At 49.6% G+C, this 22,645-nt stretch overlaps 1 protein-coding gene and 1 long non-coding RNA gene across 2 annotated transcripts; one reads left to right on the forward strand and one right to left on the reverse strand.

Moving 5' to 3' along the window:
• Positions 1-725: 725 nt before the first annotated feature.
• LOC144139955 (uncharacterized) lies at positions 726-2,453 on the reverse strand. The gene is made up of 3 exons (XM_077672175.1): positions 2,367-2,453; positions 1,777-1,885; positions 726-1,183 (listed from the first exon to the last, which is right to left on the reverse strand). The coding sequence occupies exons 1-3, from the start codon at positions 2,451-2,453 to the stop codon at positions 726-728; spliced, it is 654 nt and encodes a 217-aa protein (XP_077528301.1).
• Positions 2,454-5,623: 3,170 nt separating this feature from the next.
• LOC144139469 (uncharacterized) lies at positions 5,624-18,610 on the forward strand. The gene is made up of 2 exons (XR_013316221.1): positions 5,624-5,807; positions 18,315-18,610. It is a non-coding gene; the product is annotated as an uncharacterized LOC144139469 (long non-coding RNA).
• Positions 18,611-22,645: the final 4,035 nt, after the last annotated feature.

Here is a 22,645-nt window from a genome sequence, read left to right on the forward strand (position 1 = left end):
AGCATCTCGCCACTCCCCATCGCGAAGTTCAAGTTCAGCCCGACACACCCTCTTTGCTCAGGCTTTAGAAGTCCGCAGCACGGCAGGTCTTTTTCCTGCCTGGTGCACCGTGCCAACCGTGGTTGGCTTTCAAACCGCCTCAGTGGTAACGTCTGCTCGTTTTAGCAGTGGCATTGGCTGCCTGTTGCTTCTTTTATCAGCATTTTGTCGCCACCGCTCCTTTTCCTTTCTTTTTTCCGCCCTGCATTGGTTGCACACATCATTTTGCAAAATGAATGGCAATACCAATCCAAGTGCCACGTGACCAGCTCATCAGCCGAGATGCTCTTCGATTTGACGTCCGCATAGTAAAGGCGGCGGCGGAGCGAAAGCAGCGCCTCCGCACTAGCGCGCTGTCTCGTTCTCTGTTGCGGCTCTCGGAACAGCCGACGGTGAAATGTTTTGGAAATTAAATTGAGCTTTCAGAATGTTGCAGCTGCTACAATTCCTTTTTGAAACAAATGTTTCTGTTGGGACGCGTCGCTCGGCAGAGCTTCGCAAGTGAACAACTCGCGTCCCAAACAACAACTGAACTTTTATTATCATCCTTCGTCTCGAAGATAACTTTCTCGTGCGGGCGCATGCGCTCTCTGCACCGCACACAGAAGCGCCGCTTTGCGTCGCCACAGTACTCCCCCCCTAGTGAGTGCGCGCACAACGGTCGCACTCGGACGACCCACTGCGGTTCATAAGTTCATGCGCACCGGGGGTCTCGTCCACCGTCCACTCCGCGTGAACCGTTTGAGGATTTGTTGGGGCTGCGCTACGTGGTCTGCCGGGGGTGCCTGCGAAGATGGAGCTCGAGGTGGTGCAGGTGCTTCGCTGTCGGAGTCCACGTGTGCTGGTTTTACGCGGTCTAGAGAAACCACGTCGTGACGACCACCTCTGTCGATTGTAATGTGCTTGTCTGCCCGTCGCAGCACCTTGAAAGGCCCGTCGTACGGGGGCCGGAGTGGACGCTGTACGGCGTCGTGCCTCACAAACACGTGAGAGCAGGAGGAGAGTTCCCGGTCCACGTAGACTGGCCGGGCTGCGGGCGGACGCGGAGGAACAGCGCGTAGCTTGCTCATGATGTCTCGCAGTCGCACGGCGTAGTCCGCGTTCGCGTACACGTTCTCGTCCTTACTGGTAGCGAAAAACTCCCCTGGGAGGCGAAGCGTTGTTCCGTACACCAGTTCAGCAGAGCAGCATCCAATATCTGCTTTCAGAGCCGTCCTAACGCCCAACAGAACAAACGGCAGTGCCTCTACCCAACTGTGACTCGCAGTAGCCGTCAGGCTCGTCTTCAGATGACGATGGAACCTTTCCACTATACCGTTGCTTATCGGATGGTAGGCAGTTGTTCTGATGCGGGAAGTACCCAAGAGCCGGGTGACGCTTGCGAATAGGGCGGACTCAAACTGTGTTCCGCGATCCGTAGTCACGGTTGCCGGCACTCCGAAGCGGGCCACCCAGTGGAAGATAAATGCGCGAGCGACGGTATCAGCAGTCATGTCTGGAATGGGCACGACCTCCGGCCATCGCGTGAAGCGATCGATGCAGGTTAGCAAGTAGCTTTGCCCCTGACACAACGGCAGTGGTCCCACAATGTCAACATGCACATGGGCAAATCGACAGTCCGGCAGAGGGAAGGATCCCAAGGGGGTCACAGTATGTCGCTGAACTTTGGAGCGCTGGCATGCGAGGCACTCTCGTGTCCAGTGTCGGACATCCCGGTTTATTCCTGGCCACACGAACCTCGCTGTGCATAGCCGTTGCGTGGCTCGAATCCCGGGATGCGCCAGGCTGTGCAGCAAGTCAAAAATGCTGCGACGGAGGTTCGAGGGGACGAACGGTCGGGCCCTGCCTGTAGACATGTCGCAGCATACGGATCCTGTGGGTTCTGCCAACCATTGCAGCTTCAAGGCGCTGGTTGAAGACGTCAGTAGACGCTTCAATTCTCCATCACTGCGTTGAGCCGTCGTAAGTGTGGTGAAGTCCACGCCGCTCGGCAGGCTGATGGCATTCACTGGACCGCGCGAAAGAGCGTCGGCAGCAGCATTATCCGTGCCACTAACATGGCGTATATCTGTCGTGAATTCTGCGATGTACGACATTTGGCGGAGCTCCCGTGCCACGTGCGCACCAGAATCGGAGTTCGCGCGCAATGCGTAGGTGAGTGGCTTGTGATCCGTGAGCACAAAAAATTCTTGTCCTTCCACATAATGCCGGAAATGCCGGATAGCCGCGTATATGGCCAGGAGCTCCCTACCAAAGGTGCTGTACCTTCGTTCGGACGGGCTCAGTTTTCTGGAGAAGAAGGAAATTGGTCGCCACACTCCGCTCACCCTCTGCTGCAACACGGCTCCAATCGCTGCATCGGAGGCGTCCACCATGACGCATTGAGGAACACCAGGCTGCGGGTACGTGAGCATGGTAGCATTTGCGAGAGCTTCCTTAATCATCCGGAATGCTTGTGTGGATTGGTCGTTCCACTGAATGGCAGTTGCCTTAGATCCAGATGCCGCAAGTAGGCTGTGGAGAGGGTGAAGGATGTTGGCGCATTTCGGGATAAACCTACGGTAGAAATTCACGAGTCCCAGGAACTCTCGAAGCTGGCGGAGGTTTTTCGGCTGTGGAAACTGCCGTACTGCTTCCACCTTGTCCTTCTGGGGCTGTACTCCGGCACTTGAAATGCTGTGGCCCAAAAATGATAGTGTCGGTACCCCAAGCACGCACTTTGCCGTATTGATAACGATGCCGTTCTCTGTCAGTCGCTGAAGTACGTAGCGCAGATGCCGCTCGTGCTCTTCAGGAGTGCTGCTAGCAATCAGAAGATCATCGAGGTATACCTTGCAAAAGTCGAGGCCACGGACAACGCCATCCATGAACCGTTGAAAAGTTTGGCCGGCGTTGCGTAAGCCGAAAGGCATGCGTAGGAACTCGAACATTCCGAACGGCGTTGTTATTGCGGTCTTGGGAATATCCTCCGGTGCTACGGGTATCTGATGATATGCTCGCACTAGATCTATTTTAGAGAAAATGGTAGCACCATGCAGGAAGGAGGTCATGTCATGAATGTGCGGGACTGGGTAACGGTCTGGCACGGTTACCCGATTCAGCGCTCGATAGTCCCCGCAAGGGCGCCAATCACCGTCTGTTGATTTTGGGACCATGTGAAGAGGTGACGCATATGGGCTGGATGAAGGACGTACTATCCTGAGTTCCATCATGTGGGCAAACGCCTGTCGAGCCAACCGCAGCTTCTCGGGTGACAGGCGCCGTGGTCGCGCATAGACCGGTGGGCCTGTGGTTTCGATGTGATGCAGGACGCCGTGCTTTACTTCTGGAAATGCCTGTGGCTGTCGCGTCAGCTCTGGGAACTCTTGTAGTATTGCGGTGAAGTACGCTTCTCCAGCCGGACTAAGCAAGGCCGGGCTGATAGGGGGGTGCCAACACGGCGTGCCTTGTACCGCTCCCCGAGAAACAGGATCTTGAAGCCGTTTGTTGCGGACGTCGACCAACAGACCGAAGAACTGGAGAAAGTCTGCGCCTAGTATGGCGAATTTGACATCAGCAGCTATGAAAACCCAGCTAAACGTTCTGCCGAAACCGAAGTTCAGCGACAGTGAACGATGGCCATATGTTGTTATCACCGTGTTATTGACAGCTTGCAAGGGCGATGCACTAGGTTTCTTTCTTTCAGCTTGTGACGCCGGTATAACGCTCACCTCGGCGCCTGTGTCAACTAAGAAACGTACTCCGTTGTTGCGGTCGGTAACGAAGAATACCGAGGGACGACTTGGAGGCAACGTAGTAGCACTGGTCGCCCTCAGTGCCTGCCGCGGCTGTTTCCCGAGTGCGCGCACGGTGGGACACATTTACGCGCACTACTTCCGAACCTCCGATGATACCAGCAGATATGCTCGTGCTGCTTTTGCGATAGCGGCGTGTTAGGCTCGGTTATCGTTTGCGCCCTCCTGCTTGCGTGCAAAGCTGATACTTTTTCGGCAAGTCGAGAAATCTCCTCACGCATCTCTTGAAGTTCGTTTAGAGGCTGTTGCGCTTGCACGGCAGCCATGGGTGTGGGCGGGGTCATCGCTACCAGTTTGTCAGCAAGTTCGGCGGCTGCGGTTAAATCCTTGTGCTCTGAGGCCGCGACGACCATGCGGACGCCTGAAGGCAACTTTTGCAAAAAAAGTTCTCGGAGCAATGCTCCATCTATCGTGGTTGATGTCTCGCCGAGCAATTGTTGCATGTGCCGCAAAAGCTGACTAGGAGTACGGTCGCCGAGTTCCGTGCCGCGAAGCAATTGCTGCAGTCGTTGTGGTTCGGAGGGCGTAACTCGGCGAACAAGGGTTTCTTTTAGCGTTGCATATGCGTTTTCGACAGGTGGTGCGAGCAACAGATCCCTGATTTCACTGGCTATGGCGGGCGGCAGACTGCTGACTACGTAGTGGTATTTCGTAAGGTCTGCGGTGATTCGTCTGGCTGCGAACTGAGATTCCACTTGTATGAACCAAAGTGCGGGGTCCGCAGTCCAAAAAGGGGGCAGCTTACCGTCGACTGAGGAGACTGTCGGAGGGGCGTCGGTCGTGGACGTTGAATCCATATTGCGGCTGGTTCGACACTCCGGTCGCTGTGTCTGTATTCCGGGTCACCAATGTTGGGACGCGTCGCTCGGCAGAGCTTCGCAAGTGAACAACTCGCGTCCCAAACAACAACTGAACTTTTATTATCATCCTTCGTCTCGAAGATAACTTTCTCGTGCGGGCGCATGCGCTCTCTGCACCGCACACAGAAGCGCCGCTTTGCGTCGCCACATTTCTTTCAGCTCCGTTATGCCATTTTTTATTAGTGGGCGCTATGGTGTGCTTTTGACTTTGAATTTTCTTGGTACTGTTGGAAGTTTCAGGCACAGTCAGATTTTCTATCCTCATCATCATAAGCAACAGTAACAGATATTTACGTCCACTGGAGGAACAAGGCCTCTCCCATTGACCTCCACCGAAAACATGATCAATTTATTCGATGCGCGGCGCATTTCTACGCGTTCTTTTTATATAAGCATACGCAATTCCAAGGCTTCCACGCACGTTAAAACATTGTAGACACATTCATCAGGTCAGTAGTGCATTACCGAACGTTCGCGGCAAGCGTCGCTAAACTGCATAGGTTTTTGGGCATTTCAGCTGTAACCGCTCTCTGAAAATTAAAAACCTACCACCATGTAGTCTGATCGCAGCCATTTCTCAAACTTGCGTCTGCGAACACAAGCGAATTGCCGTTTTCCTAGTCAAGTCATATCAGCATTAACAAAAAATATCGTACGATGCTGTAAATTATAAACTATACATCAGCGGTCTTATTCTGCACGGAGCAGATGACCAGTCAAACGATTCGACTGCGCCGTAAAGCAAATCCGAAAAAAATGGCCACGAGCTACTGCTGGAGGCAGGGCGTTGTCCTTGGTGACTGGTACAGCTGCCTGCCGAACAAAGAAGCATTGTGGACGCAAATGGGCAACAGAAACGCATGAAATAAACAGTCATTTTTGCGAACTTCTTCGGATACATATAAAGAGAACCCGTAATAAGACACCTGCGTTTCGGAGTTCTTCAGTCTTGCAAAAATGTCGAGCTACACTTTCATTCTCCTGGGGCTTATAGCGCTATGTTCGGTAATTGTGGGGCTGCATGCCCAGTCTTTTCCTGGTGGTGATTCAAGTCAAGGAGACGACCTTACATTTCTTCTACCAAGGCGCCCTGGGCAAAACGGAAACAGGCGCCGTAAGCATACTTTTTTTCTAATTTTAAGGATACAGTCTTAGCCAAGCGCTCCCGAAAAGTAATCGGAAGTGCAGCAAGCAACTCGCTTTGTCAGTAAGGTTGACGTGCACTAATCTTCTATTCTGACCTAACGTGTGTGCCTGCATAAACCTACTCGTTTAGTGAAAAACCGAAACTGTTTGAAATGTTTCTAAAGTAGCAAAGAATGTCTGAGCTCTACTTTACAGCTTGGAAGGTAATAAGGCAACGTTTATAGATAAAATTTTGCTATTTTTTGGTTTGGACAATGGATAAGTAAAAGTACGTAAACAAAAAAAAGGATACAGCGAGGCACATATGACCCGGCGCAACAAGCAGCTCAATAATTCCGTGCTAAGGACTGTAACATCCTGAGTTGCGCGGAAACCGTGCCGAAGAATCACTGAAAAAGACATATATTCAAAGGGATTTCATCTAAAGGTGCACTCTTGCGACGCTAAGCGTATAAGTAATTCATTGCAAAATGAAGCCTGCTGTAAAATGCCTACAAAAAAGTGACCATCCTTACCGAAAGAACGTCGAGAGATGCGTGAAAGCGTTGTAACATAAAATGCGTGAAAAGCGCGTTAAAACTTTCGCTCAAAGTGCGTACAATCGATCGCCAAACCTTCGGAGACACAAATCGTAATCGAAGAGCTAACCTATGTGACCATTTTTCGCGATCGCCGTAAACGCGTCTAGGAACTATAAATGTGTACCGATACGGGCTTTATGAGATACAGGTATAAACTTATTGTACTCTTTCTACATGATCGATGCATGTATAGGTTTATGTAGCGCCGTTCCTTTTTTGCAATCTTTTATGTAAGCATTTTGACACAATGGAAGCCCGCTTTCAGGCACGCACCGTTTGTCCAGAGAACTTATCAGAGCTTTTCGACCGACCAACCAGTCTATGGGAAAATGCAGCATTAGGTTTTTTACGTATCGGTCCCACTAAGACAGCTTCCGTTTTAATAAATGGGACTACGCGGAAATCACAACGCAAAAAAAAGTCCAAGCCGAAAGATCGACAAAAATTCCTGCAAACTTTTGCGGAGGCATGCGTCGCACATACAAATAAAAACAAGCGGGAAAAAGGCCATGCCTAATATATAAATGACCGACGGAGTGCAATGACTTGCTGAACCTTGCTGAAAGTAGTGCTGTTGCCAAAAAAGCACCTTTGATTCATCAACTGTATCACAACAGGGATAAAGAACACCAAATCCACATGCCAAGGGCTATGAGTTGTAATACCTTTCATAATTATTTCATCGCTACATCCACTGACATTGCTGGCGTGAGTAAAGTACAGCGTACATGACCAGTAACGGCAAAAAGGTTTTTCTTTAAACCAGACCGTATACACCAGCTATCTTAGCGGTAATAAAGCGGCGCTTTAGCGCCCTCACCGATGGCGTTGTACGCTAATAGGCTACCTTTCTGTCACGATGATGAGTGATCGTCGGTGAAGTAAAAGAAAAAAAAAGGCTTCGCGTGGCCGGTATCTAACCTGCGTCCCTGGCGTTATGAAGCCGGTGTCTATCCGATGGCTGCATTTCGACATGGTCAAAGCAAACCCCAAGCAGCCAGTACCAATCTGCCTGCCACACAGCGGCGCAATTGAGTACATAATGACCACCAAACAGTGAATATAATGGGAGCTTTGTTGCTTTTAGAGACAAGGGAAGTGGTTCCTGATGAGCAGAAGAGCCGCTGTACTGCACTTGTAGACGCGAAAGTATTTGGACTCGATGTGAATAGAACCCAACGCATCGAATGAAAGTCAGGCATGCATCTCCGACGCTAATTCAGGTCAATGGTTTCCGTACTCTAATGAAGTACGCAGCGAATGCGTTGTGGCCTTCCTTGTGGGAAAACATCGACAACTTGTACACACAGTTCGATGTGCATTGCTTTTAATTTTGCCTGGAATGTCATTTAGCACAGCCTTAACGACGTAAGCAAACGTACGAAAACAGGTGTCACATTGCCACACGTACGCAACAGGCGCATTAGCAGGGACATGATAACTGTCGTCAGAAACTCCCAATTCCTCCATGCAATTGGCTGCGACAATTGCATGTCGACACTATATGCGCAGTTCAAATAAACAATAAGGGTTTGTCATTAACAACTCAGAACTGTTCACGTGCCTTCAGACGTTTTGCACTACTTTTATGGTGCTATGTTTGGTTGGAATTGTTCTTCGTTAGGAAACTGTATACTGTGGCGACTGGCCATCCAATTGCAGCCACTGGTGTAGCGAAGTTGCCTTGCTCCGTCCACTATCGATGCGGCGCAGAGCGATGAAGTTCTCAAGCCGACGAAAAGTTGATGCAACGTTTATATAAAGTATGTACAAGGGTAACAAAAACTTTACATGGCTCGCACAAAGGCGACAGCACGTCTCCACTCAATGCCTCCTAAACGTACCGCGCTCGCTGTTCATCCGGGCTGGTTTTATACCCCCGGGGTCCGTTGCAGCCGCGAGCGGTTTGAATCGCTTCAATCAGGGCTTTGGCTAGCCGAAGTTTGAATCCGATGAATGGAGGCGAAACGGTTGCGTCAGCCGAGCCGCCCCGACGCGGAAAGGGAAGGCGACACAGCGGCACGGCCTCCAGGCATGTCGCCGCTCGTCTGCCGCGGGCCGTTCGTCCGAGACATGATTCGGCCCAGCGGTTGAGAAGGGAAAAAAAGAGGCGACTCTGCGGCGACTTCGAGGTGGGGAACTTCTGCGCGGGCGGTTCGGGCCGGGCGCTGGGCACAACAATAGAGTGGACTCGACAGCGCTCATGTTTTCGCGTTGTGAAATGTTTAGTATGTGCGAAATGCTCGAGTGCATGGCAAAGCTCACAGTTTATTTGTTCTCCTTCCCTTCTGCCGGAATTGTTGGCATGATTTTCGCAACGCTCCTTAAAACAATCCTTTGCCACGGAAGGCAGTAACATCAAAGTGTAACCAGCGGTTTTCAGACGCAAGCCTGCTGTCAGCCCCCTTCTTCACGGCATCAAAGCCAGAGTTTTTCAAGGTATTGCCCAGCCACTGTCCCGGTAATGCTTTTTTTGTAAATTACATGTGCAACGGCTGAACAGGGAGAAATTAAATCTAGAAACCCGGAGCATTCGAAACTAAACGCTCGATACGTCACTGAATATAAATTCGGATTCCATGTAGCAGAAGGGCGAACCACTCGCCGTAGACGCGAAGCTTTACAGGCTATAATTAGAGAAGACTGTAAGCGCAATAAGTGTCTGCAAACCATAAAAACAGCAGCAACGTTTACTGCGCGGGATTGTAGGGCTGTTGAACGATGCAGGGTGCAGTTTATCTGGATGCTAAGTACGAACCGATATAATTTTTAAAGAGCAGTTTTAGCGTCTTCACTGATGCCGTCGTTCGCCAAAATGCCCTGCAGGAAAGCAAACTTTTAGTGACGATGATGAGGACTGACCCTGGATGAAGTGAAAGACAAAAACGGCTCCTGTGATCGGAATCGAACCTGGCTCCCTCGCGTTATGAAGCCGGCGTCAATCCTATTGCTCCATCTTGACATTGTGGAAGCGGCTTGGAAAGCGCAGACGACAACCCCAGAAACCGGTAACGAGAAGAATTGCGTTGCTCTGCTTACTGTAAGGCTGTTAGTAAATCGTTAGGCCTGACCTCCCAGTTTAAGGTTTAGGATGTTTGGCCTAACGTCCCACCTTCGAGTTTAACACCTCAAACCGGCACCCACTAAAAATTGATCTCTGAACACCAAGCAGCAGGTAACCATTCGCGCCGTACACCCCAAACCCAAACGTTAGGCTTACGGAGAGCACTCCCGAGATTTGCTGCGGGTATTTTGGAAAAGTGGTGCGTACCTCTAGAGTAGCACATACTCGCAGTTTGGGGTTGGCCAACCAAAGAATCCATCACGAGAGCAGGACGAATCAACTTTTACTGAGCCCAAAACAAAATCGGTAGAGCACGCTGGCACAAGACGGGGTGGTTCCCTAGTTACGGGACCCATATGTTCCCAGCAGCTCCTGGCCCCTGTCCTGTTGTCAGTGCTAGCTGAGTCGGCAGGGCGGGGCTGGTCAACGAGGTCTCCCATCGCTCAAGGGGTTGGGGATTGGGGATGTTGTGGGGAAGGGAAGGAAGGAGGGGGGGGGGGGTCTTGAGTTTTGTACACTCTGTCTAGATGAGCGGCAGGGTGCCCCTCTCTCTTTTGCAAAACGGACAGAGCGTATCGTGTTCCGCAGGGTACATGCGATTCATCAGTACGGGACGCGCAAGCGTTCCCGCCTGCGCTCGACGCAGGATCGTCTGTTGTTGCCTAGTCAGTTTGGGGTGCGGTTCCGGCAGTCTGCACCTCTCCTCTCGGTACATCCGGGTAATGTCCCGAAAGCTGGTAACCGGGTGCGGTAGCTCTTCCCGCTCGTGCTCGGCCCGAATTGACATTTCTCGGGCATGGTAGTCGGCGATGGTGATGCCTGCTACCCGCGAGTGAGGCGGGACCCACACGAGCTTTGTGGCTCTTCCCGGTAGCTTGCACTTGGATAGAAGGGCTCGGGCCGCGGAGGAGATTACCCCCCTGCTGAAGCTTCCGTACGCTGTCATTGAGTCGGTGACCACGGTGTCCACGCACGGCTGTGCGAGTGCCAGGGCCACGGCCACTCCCTCAGCAACTGCGGGGTCTGTTGTCTTCAGGGACGCGCTGACGATCAGGCGGTCTCTGGACGTAACTACCGCCGCTGCACGGTCGCTGTGTTTTCGGAGCGAGGCATCCGCGTAGAGGACCCTGGGGTTCTCTTCCATCTTCCGGGCCATTGCTTTTGCCCGCGCGGTGCGCCTCTCATCGTCCATGCCTGGCGTCATGTTCCGGGGAAGGGGCTTGGTCTGAATGCTCATCTTCCAGTCTTCCGTAAGGGCTGCCTTGATAGGTACTGGCTCGATCTGCCAACCTATCTTGCGTAGGACGGCTCGTCCGTGCTCCGTGTGACTGAGCCGGATTCTTTGATTCGAAAGGTGGGCTTCGGTGAGCTCCTCCACCGTGTTGTGGGCGCCCATGTCTAGCAGCCTTTGCGTGGACGAGTATATGGGAATGCCGAGTGCTTGCTTCATTGCCTTGCGAAGCATCGTGTTTAGGGTGTCCCTATTCGCCTTCGATAGCTAAAGGTACGGGGCGGAGTAGGTAACCCGCGACACGACGAACGAGCGTACCAGGCGCATGGCATCGTCCTCTTTCAGTTCTCGGTGTCTGTTAGATACCCTGCGGATCACACTGAATATCTGTTCGGATGTAGTCTTCATATTTTTGGCGGCGGCGTGTGCCTTCCCGTCACTCTGAAGTAGTAGGCCGAGAATCCGAATCTGCTGAGTTGGCTTGATGGCCGTTCCGTCGATGGTGAAGGTCATGTTCGGCAGCGGCTCCTTCTTAGGTTTCCCCGGTTTGATCATGAGCAGCTCAGATTTCTGGGGAGCACAGCTCAGTCCGCACGACTTGGCGTACTCGTGCACGGTCGTTTCCGTCCGCTGCAAGGCTTCTTCCACCCACGCATCGGACCCGGCTCGGGCCGTCCACACCGTAATGTCGTCGAAGTAGAACGCGTGGTCCACGCCTTCCATTTGCTTGAGTAGATCGGGCAGGGGCAGGAGGGCCAGATTGAAGAGCAGGGGCGACAAGACCGACCCCTGAGGGGTGCCCCTATCGCCGAGCTCGACAGGGTCCGACTTCTCCTCCCCTATCCCGATGGTCGCCGTTCGGTTTAACAGAAAATCTTTTATGTAGCCGAATGTCTTGCGGCCGCACCTGGTCTTATTCAGATTCTGCAACACGCTTGCGTGGGACACGTTGTCAAACGCTCCATTCAGGTCGAGGGCAAGTATCCCGCGCGGCGCGTGCCTCCTTGCCTGCTTGACGACCAGCTCGTGGAGTTGGACCATCACATCTTGGGTGCTGAGATGGTGTCTAAAGCCGTACATCATCTCCGGCATCTGATATGTTTCTTCGAGGTGCTTCTGCAGCCGGCGAAGAACCATGCGCTCCATCACCTTCCCCGCGCAGGACGTGAGGGAAATGGGCAGCATGTTGTCTATCGTGAGGGCTTTGCCGGGCTTTGGAATGAAGTGCACCTCGGCTTCCTTCCATTCCTTCGGCAACCGCGAGCTCTCCCAGGTTTCGTTGATGTCCTCTAGGAGGCCGCGGGCCGCTGCACCGCTCATGTTACCGAGCAGTTTGTAAGTTATGGCGTCCCTCCCGGGGGCCCTTCTCTTATTGCTTTCGTCTATCGCTGTCCAAAATTCCGTCGTGGTAAACAGCCTGTCCAGCTCGTCGTTGTCGGGTCCTTCGCACGTCTCGGGCACCGGGTACTGGCCCTTCTCCTCCTTTAGGTACCTCGCCTTCAGGTTTTCTAGGAGCCTGCAGCAGGAGCCAGCAGCTTGTACGTGTTCAATACTTTGGTGAGGTTGTGATTGGTCGCAGTTTTGGTACTCAGCGAGTCGATCAAATGCCTCAAGAGACATCACGTCTTCCGCGCCGAGATCGAGAGCTTGCCCTGCAGGCCGTCGCAAGTCTTCAGCCAATTTTCCCTGCATAGCTTGGCCGCGTGCTCGGCGATCTGTTTGTTCAAGACCGCAATGCGTTTGGACGGCTTTCTGTTATGTCTCTGACGCTTCCACCACTGCGTTAAGGAGAGCCGAGCCGCCCACATGTGGGTCAGTCTGGCGTCCACGTACGGTACCTGCGCCGTCGTTGTGATTTCCTGGGTGAATTTTTGGAGGACCTTCTTATGGTCCCTCGCCCATTCGGTGTAGGTTTGTTTTCTTTCGGCTTGTGCCAACTCTTCCTCGGACGCCGCGTCTTGTTCTTGGGTATACTTCCTCACCTTGTCCCAATCCGTGATCCGCGCCGTCCCCAGCACAGCCCGATATCGGGAGCCTCAGATCGTGATGCGGATCACGCTCTGGTCAGACCCCAGGTCCGCTTCTTCGCTCCTCCAGGTGACGTCTAGCGTGCCCGATGAGCCACGACAGGTATGGCGTAGTGTCCCTCGCGGCACTGTTGCCTCTTCTGGTAGGTACGTCCGACTCATTCAGGATTGCCATTTCGTGATCCTCCATCGCCTTGGCCAACGATTTTCCTCTCTTAGACTGGAACTTATATCCCCACGTTGTGTGAGGGGCGTTAAAGTCGCCGAGGATCAGGAGCGGCCTCGTCCCCGCCAACCCTTTCGCCTGGCTCACGATACGGTCAGACTCGTACTGCCGTTGTGACGGCCGGCAGTACGCGCTCATGACGAATAGATTGCACGAGTTGCCAATTTCTCTTGCATGAATTTCGACCAGCGTGTGCTCGCACCCGCCCTGCACCGTGACGTGTTGTGTTGCCGCCACGTTGCTGCGGACGAGCACCGCCGTTCTGTTCTCCATGGGGTCTGTGTAAGTGACGTACCCCGGGAGTCTTGGTTTCCCGTTTGTTTCCTGCAGAGCTATTATATGTTGCTTGTTTTCTTGCCCGTCAGTGTGTAACAGTAGTTCCGCTTCTTTGTTGCGAATTCCGCGGCAGTTCCATTGGTAAATTACGGTGGTGTCTCCCCCGGTCTTCTTCCTGTGCTTCTTACTTGGCCTCTGCGTCATTCTCCTCGGACGTCTCGAGTCGACCGCGCCTTTTCGCGATCGCATCTTTGATTCTCTCGGAGCGCTCCTTTTTTAGGGATGCAAAATGGTTTGTGGCTACTTCTATTCCTTCGGCCCGCTCCTTTTTCAGGGACCTGAACCGGTTCCTCACCGACGTTGTGGCTATTTTTAGCGCTAGGCGCTCGTGCTTCACCAAGAGCGTGTGAAGCTGACTCTCGACAGCTTCGAGTCGGGCGTCAATTTTGCCTACCCTTTCGTTAATTTGGGTAATTGCGGACAAAATGGCCGTAAGCTCTTCTCCTCGTGCGATCTGTGTCGTTGCCGTGGCCGCGGTCTCTGCGGCCGCCGCTTCCTCTCCGCTCGCGGGACCCTCTTCGACGTCCATCGCCTCTTGATTGTTGGATGCACGTTGCTGGACCCAGCCGCTCCTGCCGTCCGCCCTTGGCGGGGCGAGGGGGATCCCTCCGCGCCACCTTGCACAAGCCTCCGGCGTTGTTTGTCGCCGTGGTGTTGTTTTGGAGTATTGCATTTCCCGAGCTGCCGTTACTCGCCAGCGTTTCAATCTTGCTCATAAGCGCCCGTATTTGGGCATTCTGCGCCTGGATCTGAGCATTTGGCGCTCTATGATCATCTTAAGCTCTGCCACGCCGCTGCTGTCCTTTTGCAGACTCGCTTGTGAGTTAAGGTGCTGGGAGGTGGAGAGGAGTGGGAATGTGGTGTCGCTGGTTCGAGCGACGAGAGACCTGTTGGTCCAGCCCACCTTTTTCTCGGCGATCCGTCGGCGTCCGGTTGACTCGTTCCGGGACTTCGAACTAGCCCGGTAGCTCGAACTGGTCCGGTGTCTCGAACTGACCCGGGACCCCGAGGCAGCCCTGGATTTCGAACGGGACGTGGTCCGGGATCCGGATCTCCCGCTCGAACAGGGGTTCTCCGTCTCCCAGCGGCGGTTGCCGCCGCCGTCGCCACCCCCGGATCGTGACTTCGATCGGGTGCGACTCTGGCGGTTGCTTTCGCCGTTACTGTTGCTGCTGCTGCGGACCGGCGTTTGCCACCGGCCCCGTTGTTTGGAGGCGCTACGGCGGGGTCAGCCTGCAGGACCTCTTTTGTCTCGGTTCCTTCTCCCAGCGTCTTCTTCCTCCGCTCGGCGCCGTTCCCAGCGCCGCCGGCGGACGACGTAGGGCGTCTTGACGCGGGCTTTGCAGGCCTTGTCTGCGGTCAGGTGTTTGCCTCCGCACAGGCCACACTTCGGAACACATGCGTGGTATTCGGCGGGGTTGGAGATTCCACAACCTCGGGGAAGCTTCACGTTCAACCATCGTCGTCACTAGACAGACGGGTGCAAGATGTTTTGCAGATACAAATTTTATACTTCCGTATTAACTCTAGACATGTTAGTTCAATCGTGAGCATTTCTTAGGATCAGTTTACCAATATTTTTAACTGCCCTGGTGACACGTTTCGTGCGTACGGCATTGTGGCAATAAAAAACTCATACGGAGTATGACGCGCCGAGGCATGACCGAAGCAGATACATTTTTCCGAACGAGGGGTATCAAATTTGTTAAGATAGGCTCTTTTTACAGTGTCGGAGTGTCTCTCTTCAAGAAGTTGCAATGTAAGAATCGGCATGTTTTTCGTATGCTCAATATAATCGGAAGTCATGCATGCGATGATTTGGAATTTCTGGCAGGCCTAGAAATTAAAAAATGGTGTCCCATTTCTCTAACGGTATTACCGCTTTTATTGCGACCTGTTTCTCAGATGTATTGATTTCTTATTGCCTTTTGTTTCTGACTAGACAAGCACCCTGTTTTCCAATGATTCAACATATGTGAAACGCTTAGGACGGGTCCTTTTATTCCACGAAACACCACTTCAACCACCACAGCTGCAACACTGAGCTTTCTTCTTGATTCTTCCTTGTTTAGCCGCACGGTCCTCAACAAGTGTGTTTATTCTATTGCAAAGCTCGCTCTTCTATCCCGGACGACGACGCCGTACACCGGCTTTGTTGCACAGGGGCCCTTTACGGCTTTCGTAATAAAACTGAGGGCCCAACCCCTCTTGTCAGCTAAAAAGGATAAAAAATGGGGCTATTTGGTGCCACACCATCTGCAAAGCTGTTAAATGTTATGACAACAAAAAATAGCCCGGGTATCTGCGCGCTTCTTTCCTAATGTTCGAAAACAATAGTGTGCTTGATCCTCTGCTCGGCATCGTCTCTCCTTTCTCCCCCGTCCACCTCACACGCTATTCTCCACTTCTCTCGGTTATCCCGTGATAAGCGTACAGCTTTTCTAAATTCAATTTTCCCGGGTGGGACCTTTTGTTACAATTGAGTTGGCTCCCGAACCACGTACTCGAGGCTTGAGCGCAAGACGGTTTTGTATATGGTGCTTACAATATTGTTTTAAACGCGTGTTTTTTTTTTTTTTGGGGGGGGGGCGAGACAGGGGGGTTCTCGCTTTCGCAAAAAAATTCTTTTGTTTCTTTCTCAACAAAGTATCACATCTGGCATCAGTTACGCACTATAGTTTTGCTTGAATTATGCCTAATGTTTTTTTTTCTTTTTGCTCAAAAATGTTTGCAAGTATGTGGTATCCTGTAGATTTAGTAGTTTGGAGGCGTTTTCCTATAAAAACGTCTTGTCCGAGAACTTTTCAACTCTTGGTAGGCAGGCTGAACCGAGGAACCGACAGGCAGAGAGAGAGACAGACCCACAGACCAATATATTTCTCATTCAGTACTTGTATCAAACTATCGTCTTTAAAAAGGAAAGCGGTAAACAGGGCCAAGCGCTAATGAAACGTCAATGAAGTCTAATCATGATGGGGCCCAAAGCATAGACCAATCTGTCAACCAACTGAAAAACGTGCTAGTGCTAACCGGAGCTCTACCACATCAACTTGTTGGCCTGGTCCAAACATATCACTAAAGATCAATGAAGCTATCCACATGATCCAAGAAGCGGACGGGTGCGTCGTGATAACACCAACCATCGTATCTAAATAAAAGCACAACATTCTCCTACGACGGTTTCTAGCTTCAAGAAGCAAAAAATCTTAGATACCCATATTCTCAGATACCATAAGCCGCTATTCACGTGTATTTTTTTTCAACTAGCTTTTTTAAGATTACTTATTGATTTCGTGCTCCTCTCTAGAAAATTCAATATCTTGTGACTTGTGGTAGTGCATTTCCGTCGTCATTGTTCGCCCCATTCTGCCCACTGCGCATCCTTGTGTAGTCGTGATGCTTGGGCAAAATTAAGGGGATTCTTATTAGTTTCTGTGTGTTCAATGGAGACAGGCCGGGTGCCATACTATTCAAACAAGAAACGAAGAAATAGCAATGAACTGGAGAAAGCTAAACTGGGGATCCAGCGCATGATCACGCTGTCTGGCCGCACTCATAAGTAGTATAAAGTCAGAGTAGAAGATACAAAAGAACACACAGAAGCTTGAAGACTTACGGGTGTTCAGACTAGAACCCGGAATGGCCATTTATTTCTGGGTCTGGGTATTTTTATAACCACAGAAGTCTTTGCCGTAGCTTGCGACCGCCTTTCTTGCTTTATTTCGCAATCACCACCGTCGAAGGCGGTTTAATGGTGGCCTGTCCGCATAGGTTTGCGGGCCTGCCAATTCCCTGCCACCCGCCATGCTCTTATTAATTCATTGCGGTCTATGCTGACCGCGACTCTCATAACCACCCAAACGGATATATTAGGTCTGCATGCGGCATTTTTTTCATGTCTACCTGCTTTTCAGGAACGCATTATCTGGAAGGGCAGCACTCTGCTTGTTTAAATGCGAGTGTCATAGAAAACAATAGTTGTCCCCCACCCCTTGCAACATAACACCGTCTCCGCTTTTCTGTTCAGTGTGCTACAAGCTCATCTAATAGAATAAACGCAGGTTTGTTCAATTCAATTCAGTTTTCCCGCCTTTCTTCCGCTAACGCGACATCTCATGGCACGGCGTGCATCTTTGAACTGTCTTTCTCATCTACGGAACAGCTCGAATGACAAGTCAGTTGTTGTGTGTTTACTTTTATGTAGTACAAGGTGGAGTTGTTTTTCACTTTCTCTCGTAAAAAGCAACCCATCTTGAATTCGTATCAAAGATAACTTTGGTGCATTTTGCATCATGTGCGCGTACATTTCTTTTAGCGCTAGCAGTGGGGACATGTAAGACTTACACCAGCAGTTTTAAAAGTTTGGAACGAGCGACTCTCCCTCAATATACTTTTTTGACGAAACGTTTCTACTTCATGCTGGAAAGCCTAGTCGGGGTACAGACAGACGGTGCAAAATGTCCGCTTATATGTAGTCAAACAAAAACTATCCTGTTTAGAAGCACGTGCCGTGGTGCAATGAATGCACACATAAAAGTCGTTACAACTCGCTAACAAGATATATACTTGGTGAACCGCTACGCCACCAACAGAAATTTAATGTGTTTTAGTGCCATGAACGATCATGTTAACTACGTATCCGCCCCTTTAATGATTGCAGTTTGCCTGTCATTTTATTTTAATTGCTTTTTTAGCCCTTGATTTTTGTAACGACATTTCATTCCAATGACATATTTTGTATTCGCAAATGTTGAGGCAAGTCACCCTACGGTTTCAAGTTTGATTCTTGTTCGCAAGTTTTATCCGGCCGCCCCTCTGTAAAGGCATTTCAAGACGCAAGAGGATGCCTATAAAAGGAGTAACAAGCCCTTCTTCACAAACGGGCTTAATTGTTTTAATGGCCATCTGCACTCTTCTTAACCTGCCTCCTTTAATATATTTAACGTTTGCTCAAGTGTGTCCGGAAAATCGCGGCTAATTCTAGCCTTTTTTTGTTTTTGTTCTGTGCAGGATGCCCAGCACGTGAGGTGTGGAAAGAATGTCAAAGCAGCACCTGTGGCGAAGCTAAATGTTACCATATATTTTACCCTGCAACGCGAAACGTTTGTACCAGCGACTGTCGTTCTGACTGCTTCTGCCGCTGGCCGTGGTTCAGAAACAGCCACGGAAAGTGCGTAAGCTGGTTCTGGTGCCTACGTCACAGAGACGGCTTGCGAAGAGGTTCAAGCCGTGCAGAGTAGTTTATAAGTTTGATTGCTGCTACAGCTACACAAATGTTTAATAAATATCAATGTCATTGAAGGCAACAGTGCACTGCGCTTACTCAGGCAATATATTTACTCCGAATAACACGAATAAGCTTTTCGTCGTTCAGTAAGTTCCCTGAGACCAATGTTTGGGTGCGTATTGCTTTTTCTACCATACAGAAAGTGTCCTTTTGTTGCTTTTTTGCATTTATTGAATAAAAAATTGGCCATTTGAGACAGACCTCAAATTGGCGCGTGGTGCGTGCGAAAGCCATTGCCCTTGTAAAACGGGGACGGACGACGCAATTGACTCTGCTTCCCAAATATATATTTCGTAACATTGTCGGTTGGGATCTCGTGGAAAATTCATACTATATTTTTTGATGAACTGAAGTAACTTATTCTACTGTCTTAAGTCCCCTCGATGAATTTTGACTGCCAGTCAATATAACTTAGACCGAAAGGGTCGTAAGTGTACACAGCGTCTGACCTCTTACACTGCCAAACATGTACTGGAAACATACGTCTGTTTAGAAGTTATCAAAAAAACAATGCGTTAAAAAACAATAACTGCTAATTTATTTGTTTATTGATGATATCACCAGGGTCAAAGGCATTACAGACGGGAGTGGGGGTAGAATACAAGTAAACAGACAAGGAAAAAATAAATTACAATATAAGCATTATACAATATTAGTTTCATCACAGAGAGAAAAAACAGCTCAGACATCGCAAGAAAACAGATGTTACAGAACTCCTATTCATAGAATTGGAGATAGAAAATTACGGAACTGTTGGTTATCATTAATAGCTACAGCACTAGAAAGAAGGCAATTCCATTCCCTACTAGGCTTGGACAAGAAAGAGTGAAAGAAATGCTGGGTTTGTCAAATGTCAGTTCCAACTTTGTGACTGTGGTCGATACGATCAGATCGATAACGGGGTGTAGCGATAAACTGGTCGTGCAGAACAGGGTGATGATACAGTTTGTGAAAAAGAGTTAGTCGGGAAATTTGACGGCGTGCTGGCAGGGTGGGAGAGCAAGGTTAGATTTCGTGGCAGTAATTCTTGCTGTTCGATTGTAGTTGGACAGAATAAACCTAACTGAGCTATTTTGAACACGTTCTAGGGCATTTTTAAGTTTATCCCGACTTGGGTCCCATACTGAGCTTGCGTATTCCAATTTGGAACGTATTAGTGTTTTGTAGAGCATTAGTTTAAGTTGCGATGGCACCTGATAAAAAATTACGTCCTGAGTAACCTAACATGTGGTTTGCGTTGCTAATTACATATTCGGTATGAGGGTTCCAGGTTAAATCATTAGTAATATGGATGCCAAGGTATTTATAACATGTAACTTAATCTAATTGGGCACTGTCAAGATAAAAGGGTGTTGGGACAGTCTTGGTGCGGAAATACGTATTACTTTATATTTCTTAACGCTCAGTTCCATTGACAAGGCTTTGGACCAGTTAGCAACAGCATTAAGGTGAGATTGTAGTATGGTGGTGTCACTGTCCCTAATTGTTTCACGAAAAATAACACAATCGTCTGCAAATACAAAAACATTCGAGTTTAAGAGTAGGCAAGACATTTACATAAATAAGGAACAATAGCGGCCCAAGAACCGATTCCTGTGGAACACTTGCGTGAGGCCAGAGCAACACTGATTAGCAACAACATATTGAGAACGATTAGTAAGAAAAATATCGTCCAGATTTAAGCCGTGTAGTTTATGAAGCAGCAAACTATGTGAAGCCCTCTCAAACGCTCGTGAAAAATCTAAGACGATGCAATCGGCATGAGATGATCGATCTAAGATTTGGTGCAACTTGTGAGTAAAACATATTAGTTGGGTTTCACACGAGTATGACTTACGGAAACCATGTTGAGCTGCGGAAAAAAATGAGTTCGACTTAAGAAATTTAACCAAATTACTGTATATAATGCGTTCTAATATTTTGCAACAGTTACTGGTGGGAGAAATAGGGCGATAATTTAAAGGAGAGTTTTTGCTGCCTTATTTAAAGAGTGGAATCACCTTCCCTATTTTCCATTGTTTAGGAAGCGTACCCATGTCTAAAGACTGTTGAAATATTTTTGTTATAGCACCTGAAGAATATCCACTAGTTTTTTTTTCAGTAATTTGGTGTTAATGCAGTCGAAACCGGGAGATCACGAGTAATTCAACCCGTCGATAAGCTTAGCGACACCAGACACATCTATTCGTACTGGAGGCGTAGATGCATAATACAGTTCTTGTGTTGGAGGAATTCCCTCTGAAGAATCAGAACGAAAATTGCTGATAAATGTTTCCTTGAGAAGTGCAGCACAGAGTTTGTTGGGGATTGCTTTGTCAGAAAAATCATGCAAGGCAATAGTGTCATGAGGGGGAGGGTTAATGGTCCGCCAAATTTTTTTTTACATTTGAACCAAGCATCGACGGGAGGACGTACGATAGAAAATTTTCTTTCGCCGTTTTGATAGCTGCAAGATATGCTTCAGTTGCAGTCTTCCAACGAAAGCTGGAAGATGAACGTTTAGCTGCCAAGTAGAGACGTTTGTTCCTGTACGATAACCGTTTATTATGAATGCGTGGCCTCCGCGATCAGCTACCGGCGGCGCGCCGTTGCTCCAGCCTTCGCAATCGCCCGGAGAGAGCGTAAGTTGAAAAGGGGGCGTGGCCGCGTTTTTCGCCGCACCGCGGCGCGCGTAGCCTAAGGTCGCTTTCCCCAGCGCGGGCGGGTGCAGGGGATGAAAACTCAGCCTTCACATCCTGTGTGCGACGTTTCATAAAACAAGTTACCGCACACCAAGAAGTAGTTACTGGTGCCATTAGGGTAGTTACTGGTGCTTTTGAATTTTCTACGTAGACTACGCCCGGGTTGACGCATAAGTGAATTCGTTGCACAGCAGTATTCCTTTTTGTAGTCACGCATGGTTCCAAAATAACACATTTTTCGGATTTATTTCCGAAAATCTCGTTGTTTGGAGCGCACGGAACGCATGTTCCATGCGTTCCGAGCAGGAACTATATTATGGGGATTCAACCTACCGAAATCCAACCTTTAGGAAACACCAAAATACCACCTATTGTTTCCTTTTGTCTTCTTTAAACATGTGGTCTTTGACAGATAAAGTAAATGACATGGCAATACTACTTGAAAAGTTTGGCACAACTTTTACCGCCATACTATTTACAGATATGTGTTATACTTCAGCATCAGAAGTGTATACTCTCCAAATGCCTCAGTATTTCTTCCTCAATAGGCGGGGTAAACGTGCTAGTGCCGTTTATTGGGAAGCATGCATGCATACACAAACACACACAGAGACTTCCAGTCCACCACAAATGGACGTGGTCTAAGTAATGTCATAAAAATCTTTACCCGAGGTACGATTGCTAGTTCTCCACTTGGGGAGTTCGTAACTAATATCCCGAACAACTTACGTACGGCCGATGTTGTGCGCGCATATATTAGTCACCACCTTAACTGGTCACCAAAAAATAATACCGCTAATATTTCATGCCAACATATTATGTGCAGAGTATTGCCCCAGCAAATCTAGAAATTCAGAACCATTCTTTCGAGAAAACACGCATGTAGAGTCGATAGCGGTGTGAAGTGCATCCCGGAAAACCGTGACCTTTTCACACACGGCAAATAATTCGGTAGCTAGATTGCAGTAGGTACTTCAGACCTCGAAGCATATTAAAATAAAACGCAAAAAAATGATTTATACGGGCACACACGCGCACACACACACACACACACACACACATGCACACGCACGCACACACACACACACAACGGATACCCAGAGCGTTCGAAACAACTTCAAAGGCAAAAAAAACTATTTTTGCGCAGCGATATTGCGCGCAAATGCTGTGGCAGTAAAAAAAAAAGAATTCAGCACGCTGGCATTCACTCTGCCTGACCTGACAGAACCCTCGGCCATGACATTCGGATTTCAAACGAACGACCACTATAGCTGCGTGCAAAGGCAATCGTGGGTGTTAAACAACGTAAGTTGAACCCTTTTGCAGTAGTATGGTCGAGTCAAAACACATATACCACATACTGAGGGTTTTCT

Source organism: Haemaphysalis longicornis, unplaced genomic scaffold, assembly GCF_048455015.1.
Source record: "Haemaphysalis longicornis isolate Haplotype H1 unplaced genomic scaffold, Haemaphysalis longicornis Haplotype H1 scaffold_5, whole genome shotgun sequence".
Lineage (NCBI taxonomy): Eukaryota > Metazoa > Arthropoda > Arachnida > Ixodida > Ixodidae > Haemaphysalis > Haemaphysalis longicornis.

What these genes read in the sequence shown, in the direction of transcription:
- LOC144139955 (XM_077672175.1), bottom strand. Translation starts at nt 2,453, where the DNA reads ATGCTCACGTACCCGCAGCCTGGTGTTCCTCAATGCGTCATGGTGGAC. An exon ending in GAGCCGTGTTGCAGCAGAGG is followed by an intron (nt 1,886 to 2,366) that starts GTGAGCGGAGTG and finishes ACATGTCTACAG; the next exon opens with GCAGGGCCCGACCGTTCGTC. An exon ending in CAACGGCTATGCACAGCGAG is followed by an intron (nt 1,184 to 1,776) that starts GTTCGTGTGGCC and finishes TTCGCCTCCCAG; the next exon opens with GGGAGTTTTTCGCTACCAGT.